The sequence below is a fragment of the Montipora capricornis genome, chromosome 9 (genome assembly GCF_036669925.1).
Source record: "Montipora capricornis isolate CH-2021 chromosome 9, ASM3666992v2, whole genome shotgun sequence".
Classification (NCBI taxonomy): Eukaryota; Metazoa; Cnidaria; class Anthozoa; order Scleractinia; family Acroporidae; genus Montipora; species Montipora capricornis.
The window spans coordinates 870,693-883,436 of record NC_090891.1 but is presented as its reverse complement, the minus strand read 5'-3'; the positions used below and the strand labels follow the sequence as shown (position 1 = coordinate 883,436).

General features: G+C 40.2%; 2 protein-coding genes across 2 annotated transcripts; both read right to left on the bottom strand.

Annotated features, from left to right (window-relative positions):
- Window positions 1-224: 224 nt before the first annotated feature.
- On the bottom strand, window positions 225-905 carry LOC138016377 (uncharacterized). Its single transcript, XM_068863526.1, has one exon. It carries the CDS (start codon window positions 903-905, stop codon window positions 225-227), a length of 681 nt encoding a protein of 226 aa, XP_068719627.1.
- A 205-nt stretch (window positions 906-1,110) lies between these two features.
- LOC138016376 (uncharacterized) lies at window positions 1,111-1,710 on the bottom strand. The gene has a single exon (XM_068863524.1). The coding sequence runs from the start codon at window positions 1,708-1,710 to the stop codon at window positions 1,111-1,113; it is 600 nt and encodes a 199-aa protein (XP_068719625.1).
- Window positions 1,711-12,744: the final 11,034 nt, after the last annotated feature.

Here is a 12,744-nt window from a genome sequence, read left to right as displayed (position 1 = left end):
TTAACACTAAATGCAAATAAAATAGAACAAATGCTTAAGTTTAAAAAATATTTGAAAAATTACAAACTAGGTTACACTGGTGGTTTAAAAGATGATATATTACAATAGAAAATGTTCCCAACGTTTGGGTCACAAACACGGACCTTCTTCAGGGGAAGTGAAAGAAAAAACCACACAAAAGCACAGATATAAGCAAGACGCTGATTAAAAATTCGAGATAAGTGTCATTTTTTCTTGTTTGCGAGGGTCAAGTGCAAATACTCCTTGGGGAGTAACGCCCCGTCATCTCGGTTGAGCGGGTCTCTCGCGCAATTAATCTCCCAAGTATCCAAAATCTTCCTTTGGTGCCAATTACTATTACTCCTGAGAATTGTGGCCTCATCCCATGCGATATCGTGATTGGTATTTGTCACGTGGTGTGCAAGTGCTGATTTTTTGCTTTGTCTCCGTGCGACAGCCTTCTGGGGCTTGCCTTTTCTTGTTGAGAATTTTCTTTGCGTTTCGCCGCCGTAGCTCTTGCTACAATCAGCACAAGGAATGTCGTAAACAGGGCCACGAGTTTCTTCTTTGTCTATTTGGTCTTTCGGTTTGGGAAACATCTGGCTCATTGTTTGATAGGGTTTGAATGCCACTTTGATGCCGTGGTTTTCCAAAACTCTCTTTATTGGCTCAGAGGTCCCGCTGACGTATGGAATTGTGCTATAGCCCCGCCCGGATTCTGCAGCGTTGATTGTGTCCTTCGACGGTGGTTTAGGCTTGCTGGCATCCAAAATAAAGCGCTTGGGGTATCCATTGGACTGTAATGTCGATATTACTCGTTGCTTTTCCTTACCTCGATCAGATTTTGTTGTGGGGATTCTTTCGGCCCGATCCATCAATGATTTAACCACAGCCCGCTTGTGCATACTAGGATGGTGCGATGAAAAAGAAAAGAAAAGTTAATCTTCCGTCTTCCTGGTGGTGAACCATAGTGTCAAGGAAGGCAATTTTTCCCTCGCTTTCGCGTTCAACCGTGAACTTAATGCAGGGTTCAATTGAATTCAGATGTTCGAGAAAAGTCTGAGTACTATCAAATTTCGTGGTTGTACTCACGTCGTCCACAAATCTTTTCTAAAACAGAGGTTGATTGGTGAGAGTAGTTAGTGCTCTTTCTTCAAGGTCTTCCATGACCATATTTGCCATTACGGCGGAAACGGGTGAACCCATAGCTGTCCCATGGATCTGCTGATAATGTTCGTGGCCGTATTGAAAGTTGGTGGTTGACAAGCAGAAATCAAGTAATTTAATAACGTCAGTAACCGATAGGGCCGTCCTTTCTGGTAGATTTTCGTCATTAACCAGGCGGTTGTGAGCAACATTAACAGCTATATCTACCGGAATTGACGTAAACAAAGAGACGACGTCGAAGGAGACAAGCTCGTCGTCACCCTGAAGATTAATGTCAGCAATGCTTCCACAGAACTCAGTGCTATTCTTGACGGTATAGGCGGAGTTGCCAGTCAGGGGTTTTAAGATCTTAGCCACATACTTGGAAAGATTGTACCTCGGGGACGAAATAAATGAGACGATGGGTCGTAATGGGTTTCCGTTCTTGTGGATTTTGGGCAAACCATAGAATCGAGGGGTTAGGCCATCCGAGCTGTGAAGGTTTCTGTACAGTTTTTCCCCGATCGTCCCTTCCCGTTTCATTTTCAGCAATATGCCGTTCATGTCTCTTTCCGTCTTTTTGGTTGGATCTTTCTTTAAGACTTGTAGGTCGATTCATCACCGAGAAGTTCTTTTACTTTATCATCATAATCTTTGCGGTCCATGACAACTGTACAGTTCCCTTTGTCCGCCGATATGATGAGTCTTGATTTGTCCTTTCGGAGATCTTGTAAGGCTTTCATTTCCTTCGACGCAATATTTGATGGCGGTGGGCGGGCTCTGCTGAGGACTTCTGAAACTTGTGTTCTTACCGTAAGTTTTTTCTCAGCCGAGAGCTCAGATATGCTGCTTTCGACGGCAGCCACAATTTCTGCAACCCACCGCCATCAACAGAGAAACGACTTACACTTCGATAAAGGAAAAGAAACGAAAGGAACGTTATTTAAGAGTGTAATCGCTTTAGCCTTGGAACACTAATTGGGGACACTGTAAACTCAAATCAACAATTAACGCAAATCAAGCCAAATGTTGGTTGAGAGGTGAAAACCGGAGTACCGCCGGGTTAAAGTTTATTTCGAAGTTTAGAGTTGATTTCGGAAAGAAATTAGTAGGAAACCAAAGCTTAAAAACCAAATAGATTACATTTCTAAATAACGATTATTCCCATCCGAGCTTGTTTCATAATCAATGCCGTGACGGCTTCCTTTCAGCCAAAGCATGACTTATTAAAGCTGACGCTTTTTACGTGGGTTGCAGAGCATACCGCGTCATAAAACCGGTCGAATTTTTTTAAAATTTTTTTTCTTCGTAGTCACAAATGTGCATACCCCACAGAGATTGAATTAAGCTCCCATGAGGAAATCTAACTTTATCATCAGTGCTTTTTGCGCCATGGAACGCATAAGGTCTCAAACTTTATGCCTTCCACTATTTCCATACCCCCGTGCGTCGATTGGAACACCCACACTTTTCCCAATTTAGGGGCACGTACAAAGCGCATTTAACCACTCGGCCACGCAGACGTAGTTTTCAATGTGCGAAAAATTAGTTTCGAATTCTTTCCGATGATTGACACAGCATTAAACCTCACATCTGAAAGTATTTGATAAAGTGGAGAAATGATTTTCCTTTCAGAACGGCAAGTTTCATTTCTATACGATGAAGGGAAGTGCTTTTTTTTCTCACTCCAAGTTCATTAATTTCGTCCTCCATTAAATCGCCATGTTCTCCTGGCCTGGTTACCAACGGGTACTTAGTGTTCGCGGGATAAATACAAGTGCCGTCATTTTCTTAACGTATCCCGGCGACTAGAATTTTTCTCAGCGGATTTTACACAATTTCTACTCTGTTCTTACTTAGATGCGTCGTTAGTGCAAGTTGCCGTATTAAATTCAAGCATTTAATCGATGGTGGGAAGTCTCTGTGTTGTCCAGGATCGCAACAACCGCTCTAATCGAACGGTTGGAATTGGTTTGCATAGTCCGTCGGTCAAAACGAGGGATGTATGTGTAATGTGGATTTGGTTCGTGAGAACGTACCAAGAGAAAGGATTTTAACCCTAAGCCGGGCACTAAATTTGTTATATGCTCTGTTCACTTTGACCGAGTCAAGCGTGGGTCCTTGCCAAGTATATGGAAGAAGGGCTAGCCAAAAAAAGCGCGTGCGTCGGAAAGAAATCGCCGCACGAAGAAGATGGAACGGCAAAAGGTAAGCACGCGAAATGCGCGAACATTCCTGTGAGGTTATCTTAGCTTTTTCAGGCTGTTTTGATTTACTTTAATCAACAATCATGAAAAAAAGTAGTCATTATACATGTATTTTTGCAAGAAAAGGGAGACTAAAATATGCCCACCTACATGTGCAGGTACACCATCAAGCACAGTCATTGTTTTACTCTAGTACGTAGAATAACCGGATTGGCAGGTAGCAGAGACATAAACTAGTGTGGGTGTCATTTAATCAATATAACTAAACTTACATGAAAATATTGACTAAGCAGCAAAATTGTGAGCGGCCAGCTCATTTTAAATGCTGTGGGCTTACTGTCTGTAATATGTAAGCAGAAACCCATAAGGGTTGAAACGTGTAACGCGCGTTCACAGCTTCCGAATAATTAGTGCGAATTGATTGCTTGAATGTTTCAGTGCTAATTAAGTACCATATTTGGAAACCCCTCCCTCTTGTTGTTCCAAATATGGTACTTAGCAAATTGAATATTCAGAAGCTTGTTTCCCAGCACACAAGTGGCCGTTACACGTTTCAACCTCATGGGTTTCTGATGTAAGGCAGTAAAAAGGTTTTTGGTTGAAGTAAAAGAAAGACTGTGACAGTGAGTGTACAGCTGTACGTGTATAGATGCACTCACAGACAAGAATAGATGGAACTCAAATATTCGTCAAACATGCTAAGATTCAAGCTTATGCACAATTCAAAATCTGTGTTACTGACATGTATCTTCTTACTGTTTACACTACGGTGCACCATGCTTAAGGTAAACTTGCACACTGAGGTTTATTATATATATATTTTTTCTAGTTATCGAAAACGACAATCTAAAATTTGCTTACATTTTTTATGCCTTTATTAACTTTTTTTCCTTTTTTATCAGTTGCTGAGCTACAGCAACTTCAAAACCCGCCTCAGTCAACTACTGGCCGAAAAGGACCACGAAAAAGACCAACCTGTAAAAAATGTGGACACCCAAGAAAAGGCCCTGACTGGGTCATTTTTAAAGAAACACTAATACATTATTATCCAGGTCTATCCATTTCTGCAGTGCCCACTCTTTGTAACTTTCCATTTCAGTGTTCTTTATTTCGTAGAGCCTTGTGTTCGCATTTATGCAATGAAACATTTCAATACAGTAAAAGCAAAGCATCCATTACAGGTATTGACTGAGGAATGGAATTTTACTACCAGTTGCCAACTACTGACGAGTTACAAAAATTCTTCACAAAGAAAGTGTCCAAACAGTTGACTAAAATTTCAAAACGTGTCATTTCTTGGCTTGTTTTGTCTCTGATGCTTATTCTTGCAGTGAAGTGCACGTGACTGCTGTCAACAAAATCCCTCTCACTATAATCCTCGCCTGCACACACTTTATTGCATTTGGGGTTCTGTACCAGATAAAAGAGTCTTTTTTTTGGTGTGAGAACCTGAAGTGAGCCAAATTACTAAAAATATGTACATAGAAATGATTGTTACTTTAAACAAGAAAAAAACTCAATTAAAATTATTTCCTAATTGCTGTCCAGTATTATCTATTATTGGAGTAATTTTATATAACCCATGAAATACGAAGGAGAATACCATGCACTATATAATACAATAATTCCACTGTTCTCTTTTGTTTACTCGTAGTTATTGGGCATGAAAAAAAAAATAACATTACGATCTGTTCCTTGGGCTGAGTAAAATCACTCTATTCTCGTCTAATAAATCATTGTTGATCACACCTTTGCTTTGAACCTCAAAGCACTAGAAACAGGTAAACTGAGTCGGTAAAATGCTAGCAAGGCTACCACCTCTAGTAACTTTGAGGCACTACACACTCAACTTGTTTTCACTTAGAGAACATTTGTGTGAGCAGCATTGCAAAATAGTTCATAGAAAATAACATACTCGGACTGGGTAGCATTCGTCTGAGTTCTGGTTGCGCGGTAAGATCTCTTTGACCGTGTTTTAAGTCCTATGAACCCAACTATTGAGGCAGCATACTCCAAATCCAGAGTGGTCGACAATGAACTTGTCCTCAAGGTCGCTCTCCTCCATCTTCTCTCGGCATCTATCAATCTCCATACACCACAAGCATTCATTAAACTTGGTGATCCGTTCCAGCAAACAGTTTGAGCATTTACACCTGGTTGGGGGAAACGAAATTACAATCTTGCCCAAACTAAAAGTTAACGATAGGGTGAAAACATTCATACGTTTGATTCTCTAGTTCGCTTTAGTCAGTCACTTTTATCATGAGCCCCCGGCTCGGGAGACTGGGCGACCACTCCCCGTGTACCTGACGGTAAATAAATTATACCTTATACCTTATACATCATGACATCATTTCGGTGGATTTTTAGCCAATAGTCTAATCTTAGCTTCAAATATAGAGCGAATAATATTTCGACTTACCACTCTCTCGTATCATCCTCGCCGGAAAATTGAGCCAAAAACGTTTGCTCCTCTTCCTCATCCAGCGCTAATTGTTCGGCGTGCTGGCTCAACAGTGTCGTCGTAAGCCGCGTAATTTTTTTCGCCGTGGTCAATATGGTGATCAGACGCTACTGTGAAGCTTTCTGACCGCTTTCCGAACTTAAGCTGTGATGTTCATCACTACTTTAAGAAAACTCTCTTGCTCAGGATGCTGTTAAGAAAATGACGTCACATTAGAGTGACCGCAGCAAGGATCATGATTTTCACGCGGGCTCACTGAAACGTAAACTGGTAATGGCGGACTCGAAAACCATCGGCTCCAATGACTAAATATTTGTACAGAACGTGAAGGAAACTTCATTTCATTGCTTTAGATGAGTATATTTACACTTATAAGCTTCAAGGAATGCGTTTTTTCAAGAATTTACGAAGGTCAATTTTGATCGTAGAAGTACTTTAAAGGTCAGCAGAATTTTCTACGTTATTTCTAGATCGATCTTTCTTCGTTCTCGTGTGTTCTACTATAAACATTATTGCATGTACCGAATACTCCAATCGACTTGTTTCTTGTGGTGACCCAGTTTTTTCAGTTGTCCCAAAACATTTTGTCAATCGAACCAGTGTATTCAAGCGGCCATTGTGCCAAGCATTTATCAATCGAACCAGTGTGTTCATTTGGCCATTGAGTAAACACTCGCTATTAGGAAGCACTGTTTTGGAATTCCTACGCCATTCCTACCCATGTAGAAATCAAAAACGCGAAAAGAACATTCCGAAAAAGCCTTTAAAAGCTGTAGGATCTAGGTTGTACATATTGTGGGCCTACGGAATTGCCCATAATAGTCTCGGACAATTTTTCTTGGCATGTGCTTTTGAAACCTGGAAATTTTAGGTGCGGAACTTTTTTTGCAAATTTCTCTTGTGAGCTGGTTATATCTCGGAATATCCTAGAGTATGAGGTACCTATCGTGTTTTGCATTTATTTGCTTTCATTTATTTCAAACTATTTCGTTCAGTAACATTTCAGTCATTTTCGTTTTTGTCTTAGAACCGCGCGCTTTGTAATATTTGTTTATGGTTTCCCTCGTGTGTATCTCATCAGATAAAATTACCGCTTTAAGATAAACTGGAGCTTATAACAACCAAATTTAAAAAGAAATCAAGTAAAAAAAGGGACCAAGGACGTGTGTTTATTCTCCCAATATGACTCCCATCTCGAGGTCTCTCGCATGAAGAGAGCACACCTTGGCCGAGCGCCACAAAGACAATCAGTAGCAAATAGTGCAAAGGATAAACGGTAAATTTTGTTTTTCTAGCTCATTCTTGGAGTGAATGAGGCATGCGTTTGATGGAAGAGGGTTAGATGGAAGTTGCAGGTTGCGAACGGTAGTGATTTTACAACCATTTCAATTTAAAGATTAAGACTCCAGGGGGCGTATACACGGATGTACTATTCGGGATGTACTGATTGTGTGAAATGAGATGATGTAACAGTTTCATGTTAAAGGTGAATGCTTGTAATTAACATTGTCATCAGACAAGCGATATCACAAGCAAAAGTTTTGAGCGGACGCTAACAATAATAAGTATTGTTTATGGCAGCAAGATAGTAAAATGCACGAACTTGTCCCAAGTTTGGACAATTTGTTAATTGTGGTGATTTTAACGTTCATCTTGACGACAGTAAAAACACGAATGTAATCAAGCTTCACAACCTGCTAGGATCTTTCAATCTGAAGCAACATGTTGCCACACCCACCCACTCTAGGGGACGCACCCTAGATCTGATCATCACTCGGTCTGAAGATGATCTAGTGGATGGTATTGTGGTCAGAGATCCTACACTGTCAGACCACTTTGCTGTGCACTGCACATTCAAACTAACCAAGCCTCGAGCCAAACAGCATGAAATCAGCTACCGCAAATTGAGCTTTATCGATATGAGTGCTCTGGGCAAGGATTTGAAAGATTCCACTGTCTTGCAAGAGACCATCACCAAACTACCAACGCTAGTCGATAAATACGAAACTGAACTTACAAGAGTACTTGACCTCCACGCTCCGGAGAAAAAGCGAACGATAACGGTGAGAACTGCTGCTGCCTGGTATAATGATGACATTGACCGAGAAAAGAAAAAAAGACGGAAATTAGAAAGGCGCTGGGGTAAATCCCGCCTGGTTATTGATAGAGAATTATACAAAGAACAGTGCAAAGTCGTTAACTCTCTTATCAAGAAAGCAAAGGAGAACTATTACTCTAACATCATACAAGAAAATAAAGGCAATCAAAAGATCCTGTTCAACACTGTTAGCCGGCTCCTCCACCGTAAAACTGAGAAGTGCTACCTAGTTGCTCCATCTTCAGAGGTGCTAGCAAATAGATTTGCTGATTTCTTTTGCCAAAATATCGAAGCTATAGGAAATTATTTATTTACCAGATATACACCAGTCGCCAATTCTCTTGGTGATGCTCAAGCCTGCAGTGCTAAACTCACTGAGTTTGAACGCATGACAAATGACGAGGTGAAGAGTTTAGCTAATTCCTCCGTCCTCAAGACCTGTAGTTTAGATCCTCTTCCAGCATCAATAATGAAGGACTGTATGGACGTTTTGTTGCCCGCTTTAACTAAGATGATCAACATATCAATTGAGACTGCTACAGTGTCGGTGCAACTTAAAGAAGCTAGGAAAAGGCCTAAAGTAAAGAAAGAGTCCCTCAACCATGAGGTGTATGCCAATTTTAGATCCATTTCTAATTTGAAATATATCTCCAAGATGATAGAAAAAGCTATTTCGTGCCAACTCACTAATTACTTGAGGGATAATGATCTACAAGAAAGCCTGCAATCAGCCTACAAAACCTTCCGTAGCACTGAAACAGCGCTTGGGAAAGTTCATAATGACATTGTTTCTGCGATTGACAATCAGTCCTGTGTTATTTTGCTTCTCTATGACCTGTCTGCAGTCTTCTGCAGAGACTCTGTTGTCGCTTTGGTATCAATGGCAAAGCCTTGTGCTGGTTTAAGTCCTATCTTGAGAATCGTAGGCAATTAGTCAACGTGAAGGGGGCAACATCGTGCAGTAAGGACCTGCGATGTGGCGTGCCGCAAGGATCTGTGCTGGGGCCTATACTATGATTATTGCACACATCCCCGCTTGGCGACATTGTTATAAGTCATGGTATATCATGTCATTTCTACGCTGCTGACTCTCAGCTTTACTGCTCATTTAAGCTTCACGATCAAGTGGCTTCAGTACAAGTAATCGAAGCTTGTTTAAATGATATTGACGCATGGATGCTTGCGAATATGTTAAAGCTGAACAGGGATAAAACTGAGCTCCCAGTGATTGGACCAAAGCACAGAGTCAATCCACCTATTAAAGGCATTTATGTGGCTGGCGACTTCTAATAGTGCTAGAAATATAGGTGTAATATTTGATTCCCATGTCAACTTAGGGAAACATGTTACGAACACCTGCAAAATTTCTTTTTATCACCTACGAAATATAGCAAGGATCAGAAACTCTCTATCTCAGGACGATGCTGAGACACTTGTTCATGCATTTATCTCATCTAAGCTGGATTTTTGTAATGCTCTTCTGCATGGCTTACCCAAGTCGGTTATTGATAGGCTACAATATGTGCAAAATTGTGCTGCTCGACTGGTGACCAGAACACGAAGCTCAGAACACATAACACCAGTTCTTCGGAGACTACATTGGCTACCAGTCAGACAACGAATTACGTACAAAATACTACTTCTTACATACAGAGCACTGGATGGCATGGCTCCAAGGTATATAGCAGATCTTCTTCAACCTTACACTCTTACGAGGCAATTACGATCTTCTTCAAAAAATTTGCTTGTAACACCGAAGTCAAACCTCACGTTTTACGGAGATAGATCTTTTCAAGTTGCTGCGCCTAGGCTCTGGAAACCCCTAACCGATGAAATTCGATCAATCCAGAACCTTGATGTGTTTAAGAATAAGATTAAAGCATTACTTTTTATTGATTGTTTTACCAGTTAGTTAGCAATTTTTATCCTCTTATTATTGTACATATATATATTTTTTATTATTATTAGGTAAAAATGTATATCTGTATAGGTTTTTCTTATTTAATTTTAATAACTCAAATATATTTTCTTTTTAGAATTAAGATTATTGTAAAGCGCCATTGAGCTCACGGAAATGGCGCTATATAAATTCTTGTATTATTATTATTATTATTATTATTATTACATTATTATTATTGGGACATCGAGCAGAGCAAACACGCTCTGTACATGTCTCCAGTTTTATCGTCATTTTATGCTTGAATTGATATCTTAATTAGTTAATCTCTGTTTTGCTGCTTTTAAATGGCCTATCCACGTTTTCTGTTCATTTTACTGGCTGGAGTCGTCTGTTCTTTCTGTGAAAAAGATTTTGTCTCGCTGGGCCGCCATGCGTGGCGCTGCAAACAACGAATTCATCGACCGGAACGTCACAATGTTGGAGAGGAACAACTCCCGAATGATCATGATCCTGTAGCAGACACTGCTTCTCGTGTTTGTCTCACAAAGTGCTGTTGTGGTAAACTTTGTAAGGGAAACAGAGGATTAAAGATGCATCAAAGGAGCTGTAGAGTTGTTTTGGGTTTGAATGATCAACTTCGCGCTGACCTCAATGATATCACGCTCACTGATCAAGAATATGGCAATGGAAGTGTTCCTTTAAGAACCTCTGGTGTCTCTACTCTTGAACCTGGAGATTATGGTTTTCCTGATATTAAAACAGGAATAAATCTACCTAAATCTGATGATCAATGGATAACGGCCAACGAATATTTCAAATCTGTCCTTTTTCTTAATCATCCAATCACGGCTCAGAATCTCAGCTCAAGTATCAAACTTTTAAACGACACTATTTATGACTATTTCTCTGCCAACTTTGGTCAAGTCGCACAAGCTACTGATGAACGCCTGATAAAAAAGTACGAAGACAAATCTAAACATGATCTGAAGAAATCTCTCAAAGTCTTAAAACACTCCGCTAGCGCAGATATCGCTGAAATAAAATACGTATCTCGCCTACTGCGTGACAAGCTGCGAAACAACACTTCTCAAGTCAACACTGACCCGATGAATCATGATTATTCCATCTCTAAAAACTTCTGGGGTTATGTCAAAAAGATCTTCAATATAAAAGCCGAAATGCTCCCTTCATTCTCCATGGACGAGTGTTTTGATTACTTTACAAGAACTCTACTGTCACTAAATCCGACCAGAGTCTTCAACCTTCCAAGCTGGATACCAACGTTATCTGATCCTGTAATTCCTTTTAACCTTGAACCTCCTACATACCAACAGATATCAAATGTGATTAGAAAAATGAAGGCTTCCGGTTCTCCTTGTCCCTTAGATCAATTATCAATCATTTGTTTTAAAAGATGTCCGTTTCTTCGCACCTATTTATCTGAAATTATCCGTACGGCTTGGTCAACTGGATCCGTCCCAAGCGAATGGAAGAAAGCATGCACAAGAAAGGAAACGTTCATGACCCTGCCAACTTTCGTCCAATTACTCTGCAATCTGTGCCCTTAAAGGTTTTTACCTCGTGCCTTCGTAATGCCATTTTCAACTTCCTTGCCGCTAATAATTATATTGAACATGAAGTTCAAAAAGGTTTTACACCTGGTCTCTCAGTAACTTTTGAGCATACTGCTCAAATGGCTGACATCATTAACAAAGCTCGTACCAAGCAGCGTTCTCTTGTCATTACTCTCCTAGACCTCAAAAACTCCTTTGGTGAAGTTCATCACAATTTGATTCAAACCGCTCTTGATTACCACCATATCCCTGATCATGTCAAACTTCTGGTTAAAAGTCTGTACACTGATTTCAAAACCTCTATAATTACCAATCAATTTCGTACTCCGTTTATATCTATTGGTCGTGGCGTACTTCAAGGTGATTGCCTCAGCCCTCTTCTTTTTAACTTGTGTTTTAACACGTTTCTCCAGCACATTAAATCTGAAAAATATCGTCAATTTGGCTTTTCCCTAAGGCTCTTAAATCCGATCCACTGGTTCCAGTTCGCAGACGACGCCGCTGTTATAAGTGGTCAGGAATCAGAAAATCAGCACCTAATCAACCGCTTTATAATCTGGTGTCAATGGTCTAATATGATAATAAAGGTTGACAAATGTTTTACTTTTGGAATACGGAAACTGTGCACCAAATCTGTCCAATATCTACCTAAACTGTTGATAAATGGAGTTCTTGTCCCGTGTGTGGAAATGGGTGAATCATTTCGTTACTTAGGACGCTACTTTGACTTCAACATGTCTAACAACCAACACATGTCAGAATTGTCCTCTCTTGTACAAGACTTGATGTGTGACATTGATGAGAAACCACTGCATCCCAAATTCAAACTTCTGCTGTACAGCCGCTATGTCCTATCTAAACTGTCCTGGCATTTTACTGTAGCTGACATATCAAAAACCTGGATAATAGCAAATCTTGATTCTATAGTGAACGGCTATATTCGAAAATGGCTTGAAATCCCGATATCTGGTACACTGAGTAATGTTTTTCTAGAACGCAATAAATTTGGCCTTAATATTTGTCCTCCTTCAGTTAAATTCACTCAGTGCAAAACAGTTCTCCGCAATTCCTTAAAAGAGTCACGGAATGATTCCCTAAAAGATCTCTGGAAGTCGTCAAGCAGTCACACCAATATTCAATACGATGTGTTCAAATCCACCAAGGAAGTTCTTAAAGACTTCCGTTCGAATCAAGAAGACAAACTGCAACACCACTTAACATCTCAAGGTTTCTTTTTTTGCAAATGTTATCAGGCACTCATTGTCATCTGTTAACTCTATTTGGTCGTCTGCCCAGTCTCATTTACCCAAGAACATCTACAGTTTTACCATTCGCTACATCAACAACTCCCTTCC

Bases quoted from the DNA above. Each gene is read 5' to 3' on its own strand.
- LOC138016377 (XM_068863526.1), bottom strand. From the start codon at position 905: ATGCACAAGCGGGCTGTGGTTAAATCATTGATGGATCGGGCCGAAAGA.
- LOC138016376 (XM_068863524.1), bottom strand. From the start codon at position 1,710: ATGAACGGCATATTGCTGAAAATGAAACGGGAAGGGACGATCGGGGAA.